Source organism: Bactrocera dorsalis, chromosome 5, assembly GCF_023373825.1.
Source record: "Bactrocera dorsalis isolate Fly_Bdor chromosome 5, ASM2337382v1, whole genome shotgun sequence".
NCBI classification, from domain to species: domain Eukaryota; kingdom Metazoa; phylum Arthropoda; class Insecta; order Diptera; family Tephritidae; genus Bactrocera; species Bactrocera dorsalis.
In genome coordinates this window covers 58,746,779-58,768,949 of record NC_064307.1, presented here as the reverse complement: position 1 = coordinate 58,768,949, position 22,171 = coordinate 58,746,779, and the positions used below count along the sequence as shown (strand labels likewise).

The following is a 22,171-nucleotide window of genomic DNA, read 5'->3' as shown; positions in this document are numbered from 1 at the left end:
TGAATATTAAAAGGCAACCTCGCTTTCCTCTCACTGAATATATGAAGAATGAGGATGTTGTGCTAAAGCAAATCATTTTGATAGTGTAGGTACATGACTTGACGATTTTTAGTTTTTTTACTGTAGTCAAAATATGTTAAACTTTTTAATTTAAAGTTTGAGCGAAAACCCTTCCTTCGCAATATTTTTTTCTAGGCTGATATGACTGTCAGTAATTTCTGTGCCAAATGTCACATTAACACTGGTCTTTCTAAAATACATAATATGAATTTGAATGTTTTTACCATGAGGGCAATTATCATTAACAAAGAAGTTCCATTACTTTTTGTGTACGGAATCAAATTTCTGTTGCCAAAACAATCAGAATATAGAAAAGGCCTGTCGCAAGCAAGTATTTTTCATTGGTCCAAATTATTCAAAGAGGGGCGAGAATTTGACGAACCACATCCAGGATGGCCATGAACATCAACTGATAATCAACACGTCCACAAAATGAAAGAATTGGTGCTTGAGGATCAACGGTTAACAGTCAAAGATCTTACTGATATTGTTGGAATATCGGAAGGATCGGCAAAACGCATTTAGAAAAATCATTGGGGTCTAAGAAAAGTGAAAGGACGTTTTGTACCAACATAACCAATTTTTTTTTCGAAAATCAGCGTCGCTGTAACGTTTGTGACTTTCTTTTTCTTTCTAGGTTTTCCGCCTACCAGGGTACCATGGAATTATTACTGGTGATGAGTATCGGATCTATGCCTACAAAAACAGACGATCAATCGACCGAGCATTATGTCAAAGGTAAAAAAAAATCAAAAGCAAGGCTGTGTTGAGAATTTTCTTCGATTACTTAAAATAGTCACTTCATTACTTTAATTGAACGAAATTCAAAGTTTAGGTTCTTCATTGAAATTTTAATTAGAATATTGCATTGGCATATATATAAGTATTTTCTAAGTACTTATAGTTAATTTGTGAAAGAATTGCTTTCATTTCTACAAAGTTAGCTTTAAATATGTCTACTTCTTGGCTGATTGCTGACAATAGTATGAGGCATATTTTTTCTACCAAAGACTTTCGAAAGTAGAATGAAAATGATTAGTTTTCCTTACTCTCGATGTGTCCTTAGCATGTTTCTCTATTACAAGCGGGCCAGCATACCCTTATATTACTTTAATATACCATCATAGTTCTCAATCTCTCTCCTTTTTCCTGTTTTTCTGTCTAGCCTTCTGTTTGTGGTGAAAAACTGTACACTATACTACAATTATTTTTATACATTACACTTTCCTTAAGATCATTACTTCCGTTAAAAAATGGTAAATTAAAATAAGAGCACTACGTATAAACAAAAAATTCCATAATTTCAATCCTATAAACGATTAAAATTTTTGTTCTTTTTTTCTTTAATTATGTTTTTTCGTCTTTAATTACGTTTTTAATTTTTATGTTTTTTTTTTGCCAATTCCGCGAAAAATTCGCAACAAACTCATTTTTACCACGAATTTTTTCCAATCATTCAATTAACATTGCATTTCAAACTAGATTTGTTTCACAATTACACGCAAAAAATATTGCTCAGCTAAAGCATGCACTAACACTCTCACAGTCACATAAATACGCTAACAAACAAAGCAATTGTGCTTAAATCACACACAAATGTGTAGCAATCAAAAATCACAAACAAATCTAATCTCAAATCTCACAGTAATTATGTTGATTCATAAGCGATTTGTGCTGCCACCTTTTGATTTATGTGATTTCAATTCAATTTTACATGATTTGTGCTGGGCAGCTGGTTGAACTGCTGCTGACTGCTGTAGGAGCAAAAATCGCAGGCATCAAGCTGCCAGTTATTTGAGGCATATAGTGGTGGATTGCGTTTGGTAGCTGTTTGGCTGCACCACAGCGGGACGTGTTGAATGACTGGCAGAAATGTGAGAACTGCGCTGCTTCAGTGGAAGCAGCAACCGTTGCCACCTTTGCTACCACCAAGCGCTGCTCGCCAATGTTGTTGCTGGTGTTGTTCTGTTGCTGTTTTGTGGAAGTGTTGTCATTGATGACGTACTATCTGGCTTAAGGGTTGTCAGTCTACATACATGCAGAAGTGATTTGGCAAGTTATTTTATTTCAGCTCAACTGGCCAAATTTAGCTGATTTTTAAGTGCAAATTATTAAGTTTATATTTTACAAAAGATGATATTAAAATAAGTAGTAAACACTTCGTTTTAAAAATTTTTGATATTGTGAACTTCAAATTTTACGTTTTTCAAAATGTTATACTCTTTGGAGTTAAGCATTTTTTAGTTGAAACGGAATTTCGATTTTTTTATTTTTATTTTGGCTTATTATACTTTAACATCATTCTTTTAATGCCTTTATACGCTCACAGACCCTCTATTTTTGAATTTTTTTTTTTTTTTTGTTAAAAAACTCTATTCGAATATTTTCATGCATTTTTCGCCATCTCTTCCCATCATTACTCGACCGCATCATTTAATTGCTTGCACTGTTTGTGATGAGTTGCCAAATTTATACACTTAAACCGTTTTGGCAGAGCACGCAAGCACCTTTTCAGGTTCACTCGTCACTTTTATTATATAAATATGTGCATATTTTTTGTTCTGTGCAAACTTCACAACCCGTTCTGTACTTGTTGTGCAAATTAGCTGCAAGTGGCTGCCACTACTCGTGCAGCTTAAGCTGACAGCTATCAAAAGAAACAATAAAATAATTAAAATAAATTACGTTCGTTATAAATAGCAGCGTGGCTGGAGCGGACATAATAATTACTCAGAACAAATATCAGATATAAATATTTTTTCAAAATTATTAAAGAAATTATTTTAAGTAAATTTAAGTAAGGAGAGCTTTCGAAACAGCTTTAAGTAATTTTTGTATTTAGGAAAGAGATATGAGATGAAAAGCATCAAATTAATATGGTTATTAAATATACAGTCTGTCAAGTAAGAGCGTGGTCGACTTTACCGACATTTAATGCAAGATTTCGCTCTAATTCCTTCGCGAGCCGATAGAGGGAAGCTTTGTCCTTGATGCATTGTCAACAAAGGTTCAGTTGTCGTTGATCATTTGAAAGAGAATCACGTTAAATGTCTTAAGTGCTAAGTACGCGTCGCGCTACGAAGCTGTGTTCCTTTGCATCCACCCGAAAGGTCCCAAAATGTCGCAATCAGCGGCTGCTAAATATATGAGAAAGTCGAAGGCATTTGTACAGAAGTGGATACAGCGATATAAAGTGGCTAAAAATGTCGATGATTTACCAGAACGTGGTTCGATAGGAAAAGTGAACAAAAAAGATGAAAAAAGAATAGTGAATCTGTTTTCGCGGAATCCTGCTTTAACACTGCGGCAAGGACAAGCAAAATTAATGGCAAAAGGTTTAGATATATCCTACGAAACTATCCGAACCCTTCTTCATACTCATGATCTGAAATGGCGCAACACAATGAAGAAGCCTCTGTTGACTGAAAAACTTGTGACAAAGCGACTCGCTTGGGCGCATGAGAATATTGATAGAGATTTTGAAAATGTCATTTTTACTGATGAATGTTCTATATGGCACGTTCTGTCCTCACGCGAGCCTGGTCAACTTCCACCAATAGGCTTGTTCAGCGGACCGTAAAACATGGAATAAAGGTGCATCTTTGGGGCTGCTTCTCAAAGCAGGGATTCGGCACTTTGTACCTCTTTACTGACAACCTAAATGCCGAGAAAATGATAAAAATCTACTAAAGGCTTTACTGCCATCTGCCAAACGTTGGCTTATCAGAAAAAATTAAGATTGGATTATGCAGGAGGACAACGATCCCAAACACCGCTGCAAGCTCTGTACTCAGTGGAAAACTCATCTGGCAGCGTTACATTGGATTGGCCGTCACTGTCGCCCGATGCAAACCCTATTGAAAATGTGTAGGCATATACATATTAAACAGAAGCTTCGTGGAAGATGCACATACACTTTGAAGCAGTTGTCTTACGAAATTCGTCGGATCTGGAGATCCTTGCCACTAGAATACGCGTCAAATCAGTAGAAAGCATGCCTTGGAAATGCCAGGCAATTATTGATGCCGTTGGTGACTGGACATTTTATTGACCAAATTGCATCATTGTTTGTAATGTGTGCAATGTATATATAAATATGAAAGTTTCATAAAGTAATTTTTTTTTATAAATTGTCCTGACCACGCTCTTACTTGACAGTATGTAAATTTTAATTTTTGCTATTTAATATTTTTTCTGAGATTTATTTTAGTTTAATCGCTTAATTTTAATTTTTTCATTAACTTAAAAATGTATTTATTTGTATAAAATCCCTAAAAACAGGAACCGCTTCGCTTCTACTAGCATACACACTCATACGAGTACACAGAGAACAAACATATACATATATATTTGTATGTAGCGATTATTGTCACAGCGTTGTACTCATAGTTGTCAACAACACGGCAGCGTGCCAATAAATTTTGTAGCGACAAATCAGCGCTAATAAATCGTAACAATGTGCGCAGTGGCTACGCTGCCATTGTTACTCTTGTGGCATGCAACATGCGACATGCAACATTTTGTAAGCTCATAAATATTCAAATTAAAAATTTCTTTCGTGTTGCCAACACAAACTGCAGCCATGCGCTAACTTCAATTTTCATTTACTCAATTTTTACACACTCTCTTTTTGTGTGCAGTTCAGTTCATTGAAAAATCATCTTGATGCCATAAATAAAATTTGTGGCGAAAGTCTACTACAAGCAACAAATGTAAAATGTAAAAAAGCAAAGGGAAGAGGTGGCAACACGTAAACGACAAACAAAAGTGTTAGGTTTTTAGTTTGTATTCGTTCAAGCAGGTCACAAGGTACAGCAAAATTTGCATTGACAAATAAATGTTGCAACATAAAGAGAAACAAAAGCAATTGCAAAGAGAACATCGTTAAACAGCCCGCGGTTAAGTAAATAAATATGGAAATTCGCACGCTCGTTGTTAGAAATGTCTACAAGGGCTGTCTTTGCTATCTTATTTGTTGTCAATGTTGTTTTTGTTGTCAAGCATTGTTGTTTTTTGCACTGCTCTATTTAAATGTTTCGCGCAAAATTAACAAAGTTGGAAAAAAATTAAAAATATTTTTTGATCTAACGACAGTGTGCTTTTTTCTATCGAGCTTTTCCTCAAGATTTTATGAAAGAATATTGTATTGGTGTGAGAAAAAATATTTTTCTGTAAAAAATAAAATAAAAAAGAAAAAAATATTTTTTCCAATCAAATCGAAATTTCACGACAATAAGTTCATTTAATAAAGCTTTTTAATCTACTATTTAAAGAGGACTAACCAGAAGAAACCAAGGTGTACTTCTCAAAAAATTAGATAAAATAATTTTTTTAATTAATAAATTTTTTTTATTGAAAAAATAACTTATTTTTATTTATCGTTGAAATAACGGCCTGCTAAATCCTGCTTAATACTGTTACCCTAAAACTGGCTGTCGTACGAATTGAATAATTTTAATTTTTTTCCTCTGAATCGAATTGATTATACTCTGTTGCAGGCTATACTTTTATTGATAGTCCTGGTTTGAAGAGCTAAACTTATTGCTAATGACTTTAAGAAAGTCTTTATTACCCAATCCTTTCAAAATTACAGTGGTGGCTAAAAACTGTTCTTGAAAGTGAACCAATTTGTGTCATTTCTTTGATTTTAGTCTGAAAATTCATTTCCTGTTTTTCATGAAAAAGTATTCAGAAGGTAGTGCTAACATATATGCCAACTGTTTCATAATAATGCTAAGGGTTTAACAGAAGGTATGTAAGAGCACTATGTATTTAGAATTAAAGCTATGTTTCCATCATAAAAACATTCTATATAATTGTAAAGAAGTCCGGCATATATTCGATCCAGCGCTATTAATACGACAACACTCCTTATAGTAATGTGAAGAATATTATCGCCAGAACAATAATATGGTGTTCTACATGCCAATGAAGCAAACAAAGTCCGACTTAAGACTTAATGGACAGATGCATTAAATATCCTCAGCAACTTTATTAACTAAATATAAAAGAAATATGATGGCAATGGGCTTCATGCAATAATTCATACTGATCTTGTATCAAAATCTTGCTACAGATTTGAGTCGAAGAACTTGAATTTAAAACTAATTTCTCTTATGCATTCACTTTAAAAGCGATGACCCGATTTTGTTTGAAAGATTTCGTAGAGCCTGCCGACTTTTCTGTGGCTTTTTCTCCTACAAATTTTCTTGTCAAATTTTAACCTAACCACTTATTGGCTATTGCTCAGCCTATCTGCTTGCAGCTATATATTTCGGTGATAAATCCTGCAAAATGGGTCTTTCTTATATTGCACGTTAGGCTAAGTTAGGTTAATCTGGTAGACCAATAAGCCACGCATAGACCAATTTTGGTTTTTTGCCACATCAAATGGGGTTCAGTTGCTGGGTCCATCAGAAGTAGCCTGCACTTGACATGAATTTTAACAGACCTATTCCAGTGTGTTCCCCTGATGCTTATGGCGTAGTCTTGCCCATGCGGGACAAGTGCACAAGAAAAGTTCCATTGTTTCTCTTGTGCTTTGCTCTAAAAATTTTTTGTATTCTTGTTGATCTGCCTGCCCCAAATCACCGATTACATTTCCCCTCTTTCTAAAGCTTATGGCTACAAAACCAGCAACAAAATGAGGGCAAAAAATGTTTAACTTCTTAAAAAATTTATAAGGCTTTCATCGTTTATTAACATTTGATTCACAAACGCGTAAATATATATATTTTTGTTGTTTTTCAGTCTTAAATAAATAAAAAATAATAAAAAAATAAGAATTAATTATTTCGAATAAAAATTAAAAACCAGGATTTGATATGAATAAAGAGGATCATTTAAGCATAAAATTAGCATGGGTGTCTTTCTTTAGCTTTACGTAGAGCTCCTATGGATTGAATTTATAAGCCAGGAGGGACACTAACTAAACTTTGAGAGCAATGGTGGGTTAACAGAATGGTGATTCATCTTTAGAACAGATGACTATAAAAAATATTTCTATCTACAAGACCAAATGCAGCAAACCGGAAAAAATGTTAAATTAATAATTTGATACAAAAATAATATAAAATATTAGTAACAATTTGAGAATATTCAAGTCATGCCACATCAGTTTGCTTACTTATACATAAATATATGAAAGCTTACTTCGAATAATCAGAATTTTAGTTGAACTACTAGCATACGATGCTTTATTGTTTTTAGAAGCAAATAATATATTTATTTGCCTGATATTAACCTAAACTCACTAATTTTATACCACTGTGCGCAGCTCAAAGCCAACTTTATTTCCCATCACTATGGCATAAGCACCAGCAGCAAGAGCCTCGGCCGCAGCAGCGACGTAACACGAGTCCTTGGCCTTGTCCGATTGCAATTTGTTGATAAATATTTGCATTGCAATAAATTCAATGTGAACATACACAAAACACAGAGCAACAACAAAAACAAAAACTCAAAAATAACAATAATTTTATTGATACAAATACAAATACCTGACACATAAAAAGCAACATAAAATAAAATTGAATAAAATAAAGCAAGTAACAAATGTAAAAGTGAACATGCAATGAAGATTTCCATGCTGACTCGCCAGATTCAAAGGTGAGTGGCGAATGTAAATGCTCTGGTTGGCGCATCGGCGCATGCGAATGAGAAAGTAACTCATTGCATGATGATTGCAATTGAACTAGAGTGCAAGCAAATAAAAATAAAAGACAAATTATTTTGCTGCTTCATAAACGTGCAAACAGCGTTTGCCACTTACTTGGCCATAAACATTTACACAGATATACATATATTTCTACGTATATACGCTGGCAATAAATGTTGTCGCTGCGCTGTTCTATAAGCTGTGCACTTCTAATCTATTCAGCGCCGCTTCAGGGGCAATTTTTCATATGTAACTTTCGAGATTTCATCAGTTGACTCCATCTACATTCGAGTGCTGCGCAGGCGCAGCCTCTTGCTTTAGTTAACTTTTTTTTTTTTTGTCTTTGCATTCAACTGTTGCCGTGTGCGCGCCAAGCATTTGATATGAATTTTATGATATGTATTGCACCAGCAGCTCTGCTCCGAAGGTGGCTGGCAGCACGGCCGCTCACTTGCGATTATGACTCTTGCGCCGAACATGCGTTATTGCGCATGTGCAATCACTACAACAAAAACAGCAATGTGGTTTTACAACACAAATGGAGCGCAGAAAAAGATAGCTGGCAGCAACAAAATGCCAGCGACGCACTCCATTATGGCCCACGAACATGCGTGTGAATTTTCGCGTTTCGCCTCAGTTTGCAGCACGTTCAGATTTCAATCGCGATTTGCTTAGCATTTGTTGCTTTTAATTGAAATATGATTTCTGCTTTACTCTTATTTGTTGGTGTGCAATTTATTGCTTTATTAAAAGGTTTAAGTGCTGAGTTTTGAGAGGCTTATTTCTGGAGCTAAGTTTTAGTTTTATTGCTTCTGGAACGGGTTTCTTTTCTTTTCTTTTCTTAATTTTAACTAGGATTTTTTAATTGACTATAACATTTTTTCGCAGACCATATTGAATAATTTTTTTTCGAAAGTCGAAAACTAACAAATTTTTTTCATCTTAAGCAAGAAAAGCTTAATATGATAAGCTAAATATTTCAAATTGAGCGCTTCTGCAGATGTGCTAATCTTTGTTATTCATTAATGCTTAAAAATCGGGTTATTTTTAGTTATATTTTTCCTTATATTCTTGACAAAAAAGTTTTATAATTTCAATATTTTTTTAATAATTATATAATATATACCTAATTATTTACTAAAGCCAATTCTTTTTTGTAGCTTACTTACTTACTTGTATAGTAAGTTTAACGCACGCTTGTCACAGCCAAACGCCAAAGACTTTAGCAACGAACTTGGCAATATTTTTCATGTTTTTCTTTTATGCAGAAATATAGCAAGTCAAGCTTTAAAAGTTGTAAAACTCAGGATGATATGTGGAATAAATAATGACAAGTAGAAATTTTTAATTTATTTAGAAATTCATAAAGCATGGATATATTCCTATATTGAAAACTAAGGTGTTATTTCCACAACAAAAATTTATTTTCTGACAAAAACTCTAATATTTCTTACTGATTTCGCTTATTCGATATTCAGAGTATACAAAATTATTATAACAAAAATTTATTCAATTTTATATATTTAAGTCACTGCACTAATTTTTAAATTTTTTTCATAATGTTATTAACAAACGCGCAATTTCTTCTTCTTTAATATCTAACATGGTCATTCTTAGTCTAAAAATTATATTAAGTTCACAAATTTGTATAGTGTATTTTCGCTGAATATAAATAGTTAATTTTAATTTCTTATTTGATTTGTTATTTTACAGATGAATCAGACTTGCAAGGTCTGTGGAGAGCCGGCAGCGGGTTTTCATTTTGGCGCCTTTACTTGCGAAGGTTGTAAGGTGAGTTCAACCATTTGTTATTATAAATGGTATTATATAATATTATGTTTTGGTTACACATATATATTTTATTTCACAGTTTTATACATTAAAAATATATTATTAAATTTTTTTTATTTTAAAATTTTTATATACACTGCTGTATGTTCTTCAAAATTTCTAAAAAATATTGATTACTTAAAGGCAGCTCGGTAGTACGAAAAAAAAAATAAAACAAAAAGTTAGATTTTACACATTATTTGGTACTTTTTTGCTAGCCATAATTCGGAAAATTGTTAACTTCTAACGATAACAGGACACGCCGATCAGTAGGATCACTTGTCGATGAATGAACAAGTAATGCTCCAATATAAGCAAAAGAGAGCTGCATTCATATTTAATCCACGCAGAAGGTTGGACTCACAAATATAGTGGAGCACCTTTTGTTAGCACCATCAGAGTTAGCGCGTAATTCAAAAAATATTTATTCTATTTTTCCTCAAAGGCTTTTTGGTGTGTGTGTCCTTACTAATACTTAATATATCTGCTTTCGGAAAGCTGTCTTCTTTAAATATTGAAATAAATAGTTCTATTAATTACTTTCTATTTTTCACCAACAGAGTTAGCATGTAAATTGAAAACTGTTAAGTTTTAGTAATACCTTTCTAGCCTCCAATTATTGACTGATAACATTGCAACTGTTGTTAACTCGGTCATAACCACATCAGCGGTATACATGCCAGCAAATTTCTTCTTCTTTGCTCAGTCATCGCATTCAATACACTTCGGTACTACTATCTGTCGACACATTTATTTCCTTCGTAATGCCTCAGATACAAGTGTAGGGCTCTTAAAATTAATAAATGCCACCACGTATGACCCCCCCTTCAACAAGTAATTCAATAAATCTAAAGCGATAGTCGTTTGGCACAATAACTGCTGCTCATACAATTGCTATTCTAAAACTTTTCCTCATTACTCGCTTGAAATTGTAAAAAAAAAATCTCGTTTACTCAATTATATAACAACAACATTATAAGCACACATTTGAGTGCACACATGTGTGTCTGGGTGTGTGCTTGTAGTGAAGTGCACTGGCAGAGTTCGTGCAGCGTTGTTATTTACAAGCAGTGCACTATGCTATACTTGCAATTGTTGTTGTTGTTTGCAACTAGTTAATGCGACTTGCGAACGACCTTCAACTCATCTTCATCATTAGCTAATGTTATGCGCATATGCAGGTGTATACACGTATAAATACTAGTATCAATGTATGTGTTTGTGGCTTTGTATATTGCTTACAATACAACAATTAAAGCTGTGTTTGTTGTTATTGCTGATATGGCGCTCATTATGTAGACACATTGTGCTGCTTGCAGTTCGCCGTTTTGCTGTTTGTTTCTTTATTTCGCTTAGTGTCTTTTTTTGCTTCAATTTTTGCGCGATTTTTGTTGGTTTTTTTGCTAAGTTTTCGCTTAAGTTTTCTTCTACGTCTAAAGCAAGTTCAGTGCAGCTGATTTTCTTTCAGACTAATTTTTTTTAATTTCTTCAATTCTTATGTTTTTTAGATATTTTTACTTCGATATTTCTTTAATTTTATTTATTTCGATTTTGGATTTTTATTTATTTCAAATTTTTTAGGTCGATTTGCTTTTTGTTTTAAAGTTTTTTCTTTACTTTAAAATTTTTTTTTTAATTTTTTGGTTTTGCTTACATTAACATTGACTTGCTGCACTGCTGCAGCGTAAGAATTTTTTTTGCTGCCAGTTCAGCTCTGTTTATTCTTGATTTCTTGCTTCTCTATTGCATAATGCCGGCACTTCCAGCGGCCTCACATTTGTTCTACGTACAAAAGACTTAAGCCACGAACTTGGTTTGCAAAACGAAACAGGCGATACGCGTTCAAGCATCAAAAATATTGCTTTACCTTATGGAAATCGACAATTGTAATTAAGTACACCGTTAGTTTATTTATTGTGTTCCACTAAATGAAATTAAATGAAGCATATCGTTGGGTGCTCATTAAGTTGGCGGCCTACACAAGTCGCTGAATTGGCGGTTTTAGGCTCGAACTGTGTGATTTCATATGATCGAACGCTTTATTTAGTGATGAAAATGAAAAATCGTGAAATTAGTAACAAAAACCAAGACTGTTTGTAGACTAGTTTTTAGTGATTCATAAAAAATCTAGCATGTTACAACATGAAAGCAGTATTAAGTGTAACAGGGCATGTGAGACATTGCTTGAAATTAGCAGTTAACGTCCCAGTCCACAAAATTTAATAATTCTGTAACCACTTCTTCTTTAATTTAGAAGGTTATGTCTTATTATGCCTTCATTTTGCCCTGCTTGAGCCGCTCTAAACGTTCTTTTTGCGTTTTTTTTTTATACTTTGTGAGTTAAATATGACAAATAAAACATGAAGAGTTAAGTAAACTTCGTGCAAGCCTTAGTAAAATGCATTTGTATGTGTGAAAGTAAACTTTAAATAAATGAAGTGAAACCAAACAGAGCCTTTTATTGCTACTTAAAGCCATAAATGAGTGGTATAATAATTTGTGTGTACATACTGATTTGTCATATGGATATAAGCCATTCTAACGGTATTTTATTTACTGCTAATGAGCGAAATTTCTCATTCTCTCTGCGCTCTTTTTAATGCTATCACAAATCTCAAATGATAATAAAGGTGTAATTATAAATAAAAGCAAGCAGTCCTTAGGTATCAGGAACTAATGAGATTAGACGGGAAAATAAAGGGTTGGAAGGGAGAAATCGTAAAAACCAGTTGCTTAGAACAATAGAAAATACACAAGAGGTAATTACGAAAAGAAGTGAAATGTGATAAAATGGGTGATCCAAGCAATGGTGTTTTTTGCAACAGATCATGCGTGAGTCGTGTCAAGTCGTGAACAACGTTCGCAAATCGTTCAACTTTATAACGAAAATTCAATATTGATAAAATATTGACAAAATCAAAAACTGAAAAACGCTTTAACTACTACTACTTTAACACTGAAGCTTCATAAATATTTTGCTTCAAGCTTAAAAACGTATCAAAATTTATTTATCCTTTTTCGAACCGATTTTGATTCCGATCAGCTTGTATGACAACCTTTTGATATAATAGTTCGATCCACGCAATATTTCAAGATATTATAGCGTTGCTTTAAATAATAACGCATGCCAATTCCATGAAGATACTTTGACAGATAAAACTTTTTTTCATCTAAAGACTTGCTTCTAATCGCTTGGTTAATATTGCAGCTATACGAGTATTATAAGTACTTAGTATGAGATCGACGATGCCGAGAAATAATTTGCATCTTAGGAAGAAAAAGATATGTCAAAATTTCAGAGCGATATCTTAAAAACTGAGGGCTGATAACTTTATACATACTATTTCATAAGATCCCCGATGTCTTCTACTGTGTGTCAAAAATGTTTTTCCCTAAAATATTTTTACTGCAGCCAAACAAAAAGCGTTTTGTAATAACGCTTCCACTCCGATATGCTCTCAACCATCAAAAATTAATAACCAAAAATTAAACACCCACTTGGCAGTGATTCATACGACGAAGCAAAGCTCGACCTTTGCACGGCACAAGCGGCAAGCACGAGGTATAGCTTTGTGGCAACTTACTCACCTGTATATACATACAAAGCAAGTAACTGCAGCGCAGTTGCCACCTACAACATTAACCATTGCCGCAAAAAGCAACGTGCCGCGGTCTTTGATTGTTTTTGTTGTTATTATTTTCATTGCAAACAGCAATATAACGTTATGTTGTTGTTTTTATTTACAATATTCCGCTTTATTTTTTCCGTGACAACTAAGCAAACAGACAATTTAATTCAATGCAACAAAGCGCAAATGGCAAAAGCCAGCAAAGCTGTGGCAACTTGGTTGGGGCTGCTTAATTATTATACGAAAAGCAAAAACAACAATTATTGAATGGCTATAAATAGTGGACAGAAATAAAAAGTACAGAAAATTTGAAGAAGCAAGCAAAGATATAACAACAAAATGCACTCAAATGCATTTAGCAGTTATACTCATAGTATCCACCTGATTGCAGGTGAAGTCAACTAAACTGAGGTACAAAGTTGGTTCGCTGGAGTTGACTGGCAGCAATCAGTGCTGTACATACTACAAGGAGAAAAAAAATAGTAAGACTTTGCTCATAATTTTAAAGCTCTCACTTTATTCTTCAAAACCTAAGACGTGTCCCTTATAATAAAACCCTTGGCCAACGGTTTCTCTAATCCTCGAAACAGTTATGTAAGTCAGTTTCCGGAATAGATTTCAATGCGCGTAGCGTTCAATGGCTTCAATTAACTTAAAGGACTATACCAGTTTTCGTGAATTTTTTTAAGAGAAAGTACCCTATTGAATATTTCAAACTTCTTTGAGCATAATAAGGTATATTTTCAGTTACATTAAAAAAATTTTTTTTTATAAAAATGTTGAAAAATAACGGAGTTATAGGCTGTCTTCGGAGGTGCCCAAAAAAAAAGTGTCCCAACTGCTGGCATGATTCCGGTCTAATGAGTAGCTGAAGCAAAGAAAAAATTGTAAATTACTCCATGACGTACTTTTCATAAGTATTTCAATGTTAAATCCAACAATAATTTTCTTAATTACCACAAAAATATGAGGATCCAGTTACCAAAGTTACCACATTCAAAAATATTTATTAAGACCGCACATGAGGAGCTTTCTCCGTGCAAAATATTTCAGGTCGATATGGCAAAAATGTAGGATCGCAGAAAAGCATGAAAAGAGTGAGCCTGCAAGTGAAACATACCAACAAAGGGAAGTCTTTTCTCCAAAATTTCTCCTTTCCCCAGAAGAGAAAACATTTGAGGTCTTGTTACTCCCAACGTACGCTCAAGAGTGTCTAGCAGAACATCAACATAGTTTTTGGAACGTGCAGAATATTCATCGTCATAAGCGTTCAGATAATTCGTGGTCTAAATCAAAAAGCATACAGTGAGAAAACTGTTCTTAATCGGAAATGTTCCGTACTGTTCCAAGAACAAAACTCTAAGTTTATAACAATTAAACAGAGGATTTAACTTCCATATTTTGAAACTCACTCAATCAACTGAGGGAATTTCCATTACCTCATACGCAGATGATTGTACGATATTGAAATGAGGCAATGGACGCGACGACATGTGTTGGAAAGTAAACAGCATTCTATCCCATCTTTCTCTCTTCTTGTCTGCAATGAGCTTTACACTTCCAACCCCCCCGACTAAATCCACACAACTATATTTACTAATTGCAACTATTCTGACTGTCAACAGCCGTACAACTTTTAATGTTATATTAAAAAATTTGTGCTCCTTCTCTCCTTAGCCAGCGCGATTACTCTCATATTACAGTAACAAAATCCTCAAGTCCCTAATCGACATCTCGACAGCTTTTGGAGTAAGAACAAAAAAACATTACTGACATTGTATAAGGTAATCGGCTGATAAGGTCGCCTGAATGTAGTGAAACGCAGACAAAGTAGCTTCAAACCAGACTTCAGACGCAGCAACCGCCATTCACAGTGGATCCATCAACACCTTCTCAATGGCCTACTTGGACTCAAACGACCACCTATCCAAGACGAATAGCGGGAGTTGCCACGCGTAATTTATAGTGATCCTTGTGCAATTTCTTTGCGAATAATGTTGGAAGTTAAACTTCTGCTTAACCAGAATTGACCCATACACACTAAATGTATACCCAGCGTGCAATTAGTCCAGGCATGAAACTAACAATTCCTTTGTATATCAAGCGAACTCCACTTATCTCACAGCCCTTTTATGTTACAAATAATAAACTTTGATTTTCTAAAAAAAATAATTTTACGCAAATAAAGCGGCCTCGATGAGAACGATAAAAAGATATGCTGAAAGATATGATTGAAAGTTCGGCAGAAAGATTTACAGTACTGCCTCTAGTAATAGAACTTTTTATGAATATTCAGCTCATCTCTATTTATGAGCCACCTAAACGTAAACAGTGATCTCTTCTTACTAAATTTTTGACCTGCTTGGCTGCCATATCCTAACTATATTTGATTTGTGGAACAACCGCATGGCGAGTTTTGGATGCGCATAACTTTGCTTGCAAGCATGAAACCAAATACGAAATGCAAATTGATTAACTCCATAACAAAGTAGTATTATTTTAATTACAAATAATTTATTCTTTCGTAAAAAGTACATAAAATCAATGGAAATAAAAACTTTAAACCAAAAAATCAAAAATCGGCGCAGTCAAATTCAACCAGCCGGCACCACCAGCGACGCTTTTAAGGTTTATTGGGCATCAAGATTACTAGGTCGGAAATGCGCTCTTTTAGTTTCGTAAATGCCCCAACAAAGTCAACAACAATGCACAACAAAGCTAGGTATGTAGCAATCGCTTGCTAAAATTACAAGAAAAGAGCAAAATCAAGAACGACGGCACTCAAAGACAAGCAGTGCGCCACAATTACGTCAGTATTTACAAGTAATTCAACGAAACACCAAGCATAGATGCCAAGTAAATACACACACACATATGTACATACAAAACTAGCAAAGAGACGAGTGTGTGAGGCGTGTGGCATTGAGTGAACGCGGCACGTCACAGCGCCAGCAGTGGGTGCAGGTGGCGTATGAGTGATGTTGTGCGGCATGATTTCGTTGAAGATGCAACGGCAAACGGTATTTGCTTGTCTTGCATTCAACATTTTATTAGTTTTTATTTGTAAGCGGAGCTCTTTTTTTGTCTTTTGTAGCCTCAATTGGCAATTAATGAGTTTTTGCTTTTGTTTGTGTGTGTATGTGTGTTTGGTGTTTCTATTCGATTATAGTTTCTCGCTTATTTGGCGTATTTGTTTTGGTTTGTGCCCGAGTTGGCACACTTTGACATTCACACTGCAGCAACGGCACTTCGCGACAGCTGACAATGTCGTGGCTGTCAATTTGGAAGGTGTGAAGAAGATTAGTGCGCTCCAATAAAGCGAGTAAGGCTGCAAACGAATTGGAAATTAGAAACCGTAACAGCAACACAAATAACAGCGCAATCTAGCAGAAGAACAAGAACAATGGCGCTGCTTCGGCATTAATTAGTTTTGTGCAGAGTGAGCGCCAGAATTACAGAAAAGGGCAAGTTTTTGGAGCAAGGTGTGCTAACAAGTTCATTTTTAATGATTGTAATGCTTTTTTTTAATTATTTGTTTATGTGAGAAATCGTAACGTTAGGAAAATGAAATTTGGTGCTCAAGGCCTTTACTTTTATTCGAAAAGTTTTAAATATTTTTTTGATGACGGCTACAGACATAATACTGATTTTCTGATCACAATAAACTTGATAATTTTTGTTAAATAAGTTCTGTTGAATAAATATTTAACTAAGTATAATTTTGCAAAATCTATATACAAACCTGGGACCAGAGTAGTTTAAGAGTATATTTCGTAGGCATTCATACATCAATTCTTGGAAGTTACTTCGTTTCTGTAGAAGCAGTGCATCCATCGGTTAAAAATGATGCTAATTATATTTCACAAAGCAGTAAAGAACACGTGTACGAATATTTTGAATTTATCTTGTTTGTTTTAACCAATGGATATACCATACTTTAGCTGATCTAAAGTTATTCTAAGATGCAAACTTTTGATCTAGTAAATATTTACCATCTCCAATGGGTTCTCATTCCTTCAAAGTGGCAATATGACTTATTTCTAGTTGATTGGAATAACATCGGATACTTCAAATATTTGCTCCACTTATTTCCGACAAAAAAATCTCTACATAAAAATTATGTGCTTAAAAATTCTTCAAAAATCTTAAGAAAAATTCTACAAATACAAAGACCAATTTGCTTAAGATATTTTGCTTTTATCGATAATTATCGATAATTATCGATAAAATATCGGTCATGGTTTTATCGATAATTTTCGATTATTATCGGTTATCGTTTTTATCATTATCTTTAAGAAAATCATCAAAAATTTTTATCGATACACATTTATTCAGTTTATAATAACTAAATTTATAATAGTTATCGATTGCTAAAAATTAGGCGATTTCGATAAGATGCACCACTAAAGTCGATTCTAAGGACCAATGATTTTTCATTTTAACGTATTCAAAGATGTTTGGGAAACAGTTCTACTACAATACCAACAATAAGTAATGCTCGAAAACGCCGTTGCTCATTATTAACCGACAAAATTTTCGAAATTTCGATTACTATGAGTATTGTTGAATATTTATGCCGACTAAAACTAATATTGCTTATCATTATCGATAATTGATATCGAATATATTTTTTTATCAAACACTCTTATTATTTATCGCTACTTATATCGATATATTTGTTATCCGTATATTGTTAGTGTTATCGATTATTATTGGCATAGTTTGTTAACGGTGTTTTTACCTTAAGGACACTGCTTCAATATCAACTGTCTTTGTTAGCAATAAATATTCATCTATCATCACGAATAATCTATCATTACGAATATCGAGTAATCTTATACCAAATTTATTTTATTATAGTTCCTAAATGAGCAACAATCATTCACTTTTGTTCTATTATTTAAATATTATAAGCATAGTAGCCACTGAAGAAAATTGCGTAAAATTTCGATAGTGTTTTTCTTCAACCTCGTCAATTAATCACTCATAACTTTCTTATTTATATTTGCAGTCCTTCTTCGGCCGCTCTTACAACAATCTCTCCTCCATCAGCGATTGCAAGAATAACGGTGAATGCATAATCAATAAGAAGAATCGCACCGCCTGCAAAGCTTGCCGCCTACGCAAATGCCTGCTTGTGGGTATGTCCAAGAGTGGTTCACGTTATGGCCGACGTTCGAACTGGTTCAAGATACATTGTCTTCTACAAGAGCAACAGCAGCAAGCAGCGGCAGCAATGGCAGCACATCATAATAATCAGCAGCAGGCAGCGGTGGCAGCCGCCCACGCAGCGGCACAACATGGTGGACCACCACTTATGCCGGGGCAGAAACCACCAGTGCCGCACGGCTTGTCACCACATGGACCGCCCAGCAGCGCTGCAGCAGCTGCCGCACTTGGCATGCTGGGTCATGCAGGTGCCTACCCGGGACTCTATCCGCCACGCACAAAGGAGGAATTGCTTATGTTGGGACTCGAAGAATACGCTGCGGCAGCAGCTGCAGCCAAACATCCAGCCACAGCATCACCAGCCGTCAGCTCACCAGATTCGCACAATTCAGACAACTCATTAGAAATGAGTACGCGTGGTAGCGCTGGCGCCAATGCGTTGCTACACTTAAGCGCTAAACATGCTCCAGAAGCGGGCGGTGCGTCTGCGACAGCGCCGCCACCACCGCAACTACGCAAAGACTTGCCACATTTCCTGCCGCTGCCGTTCCCCGGACTCGGTTCGTTGCCAGTCATGCCACCACCTGCCTTCCTACCGCCGTCACACTTGCTCTTTCCTGGCTATCATCCAGCCTTGTACTCACATCATCAAGGGCTGCTCAAAACTTCAGCGGAACAACAACAACAACAGGCCGCCGCGGCTGCTGCCGCTGTGCATCAATTATTCAATTCAAATAATGTTACGCAAAATCGTTTACCACCCGCGATGCAAGCGCCCAGCTCACCATTGACAACGGCTACCACTGCGCCATACAGTAATAAGTTGGATGCTTGTAAGGATGCGGAGCGCGTAACGCAAAGTTCGAAGTGTGGTGACGCGCTCAACAACAATCATATACCCAACGGCAGCAAGGCGGCAGAGGAGCTCACGAAGCGTTTCTATTTAGACGCTGTGCTCAAGTCGCAGCGCAATAGTCCGCCGCCAACAACAACGAAATTGCCCGAACATCCGAAACACGATTACTCCATCTCCGCTCTAGTGACGCCGAATTCAGAGAGCGGCCGCGAGCGTTTACGTAGTCGGCAAAGCAACGACGAAGACGAGGAATGTGAGGAGCGGAATGATATTACGCGGCGTTCCACAACTGCTGCTAATGATGCGCATGCGCTTATAGGCAACGGTGGTGATACTGACGAACGGGCCAAGGCGCAGTGCGATAATGATGAAGATGACGAGGAGGAACTGGTCGTGTCAATGACGCCGCCGCATTCGCCTGTGAATAATCGCACACTCAACAGCGGCGCGGATAATAGTACCACTGCGACTAATATAAACAATACTAACAACAACAACACCACGCCCGCCACTACACCAACGCCAGCTGTGGCGACGCTACCGACCGTCTCCCCCACTGCGGCAAAGTCGTCACATCAACAGGACAACCCAATTGATTTGAGCATGAAAACATGCAGTTCAGTGGCAAGCAGCTCGCTTAGTAGCAAATGCAGCTCCACTGGCTCTGTGCAAGCAACCGACAGCGACAACGAAATCGAGTGTGTAGGTGAGCAGGAAGAACAGACGAAGTGTCGACAACACAGTAAAGACGCCGAAAAGCAAATGCAAAGTTTCAAGCCGCTTGCGGAGTGCGCGGTGGAACCATTACTCCAGGTGGAGATTGATGACTCGGATAAACCAATTGACACAAGGCCGCTAAAGTTATGTGACAACAACAAAAACAACAATAATAATGACAACAATAGCGCTAACAATAATAATAACGGCAACAAAAGTAATAACAGCAAAAACAACAGTAATAACAGCAACAACAACAGTAATAACAGCAACAACAATTCAACGCAGCTTATCAACTCAAGCGATAGCGATGAAAGCGTTCTGCAGTTGGACACCGTGAAGCGTAAGTTACAGCCCGTTAGCAGCAAGCCGTCAGAAGGTGATGTGCTGAGCGCCAAGCGTTTGAAATTGAGCGCTGCGGCCACGGCGTTGGAGTGCGTCGCCAATATAAAAACAGGTGTAGACGATTTTGTCGGCACGGCGTCTAAAGCAACAACAACTACACCATTGGATTTGACCACTAAGGTTTAGACTTTCTTTATGGAGTGAAAATATTAGTTTAAATATTTTAGTTTCTTGTTTTTGTAGATCATTTTTATAAAGTATATTTGTTTATAAAAATTTTCAAAAATTTTGTTGAGGCCACTATTTAGTTTGCCTGGACATTTAACTTTACTATTATACCTACCTGTAGATATTTCATTTTTGACAAGTTTTCTAAAGGTCACTGATTCACAGGCAGCAAAGTTTTGAAATTTTGAATAATTTTTCTTATTAAGGCTATTAACCCAAAATAGCTGATTACTTTCGAAGTTTTGAAATTCATTTTATTTTTTCCTCCCCTAAAAGATACTTACTTTAAATAACAACTAAATGAAATCTCTTAACAGATGATCATGCGATCTTTTAAAAATTATCCTTTTAATGATTTCATCCATCACACTGGTTTATTTATTTGTGATATAAAAATGGTACTTATTTATGCAGCAATTACCCCAACTGTCACTTATTCATTATTCAGCTTACTCCAGTCAATATAACTTCACAAGTGATCATCTGTGTTCTCCCACCAAGTTATCATGTTGCCTTTCTAAAACGAAATTAAAGCAAAAATCATAATAAATTATGGCTGCGTGCTTGTAAAAGTCATCAGCTGCTATAAATACCACAGTAAAGCGCTATAGCAGCGCAAGCGCATAACTAATTGAGTTCAGCCGTCGCAAGCGTAGCTAAAACATACATACAAACTCAAACGCCAGGGTAATTAACGAATTTTTCGGTCATGTTATCACTTCATTGCCATTAAACTAAAGATATATTGACTATCAACCGAAAATGGCGAAATAGATAAAAAGAAATTTGCTTACAAATAGCTAAAGCACAGCAGTGGCGCGCAAATGGCGAGCGTGTACTAGCAAACCAACGCTGATTTGCATGCAAATTTCGCTAAGTGCACAGCGGGCGGGCCAATCAGTTGGCAGCGTTTCAGCTAGCTGGCGTATTTTGTCGGGCGCAAATATCATTATTGAGCTGTATAACTGCACCATTTTGTTGGAATTAATTTGTGAGCATAAGTACGTATGTATTCACAAACATATATATAAATATATAATATTTTACTACCTTCTCTATTACTTGCTGATTTTATATCGCTCCTCCATTCGTTCGGCGCGAATGTCACTGCTGTTATAATTCTTGTTTTTATGGCATAACAAAATAATAAATTATTTATGGTGTTCGCAATAAATAAAAACTCTGAATGCCATTTGACAAAGCAGTTGACTTCTTAAGCTAACAAAAGCAGCCGCCGAAGTGGTGACAAAATGGTTACACAAATTTTTCAGAAATTTTATTAAACAGTTTATATGTGCTTAAAGTAGTGGCAAATGCTGTGGGTCTAACAAATGTGTCATAAATTTTTTTATATAGTTATGACATAAAAACATGAATGATGAAATTAGTATGGCGCACCACAATAGAGATAATATGAATTTTAACATTTTTAATACCGACAATTAAATAGATTATTAAAAAAAGCGCAAAGTCAAGTGAATGTTAATATTTTTGAGTTTTTCAAAATTAAATTTCATTGACATTGATAATAAAGAAAATTATTATTTATTTGTTTTCTTGTTAAGAGTGTTTCGGTTCTCACACATAAGTAATTTAATGAGACCATTTAAAATAGTTTCCTATCTGACCACCGTGGCGTATGAGTGTCGTATGAAAAAATGTACTTCAGAAAGATAAGTC

The 22,171-nt window shown here is 35.5% G+C and overlaps 1 protein-coding gene across 1 annotated transcript in view; it reads left to right on the top strand.

The window, feature by feature from the left end:
* The window catches only part of LOC105221892 (knirps-related protein), a 71,999-nt gene extending 51,377 nt beyond the window's left edge, over positions 1-20,622 (top strand). Inside the window, exons 2-3 of the mRNA XM_049457578.1 lie at positions 9,431-9,508; positions 18,188-20,622. Of these exons, the coding sequence (XP_049313535.1) occupies positions 9,431-9,508; positions 18,188-20,449 (2,340 nt within the window). The 3' untranslated portion in view covers positions 20,450-20,622. The remainder of the gene's footprint in view (positions 1-9,430; positions 9,509-18,187) is intronic.
* Positions 20,623-22,171: the final 1,549 nt, after the last annotated feature.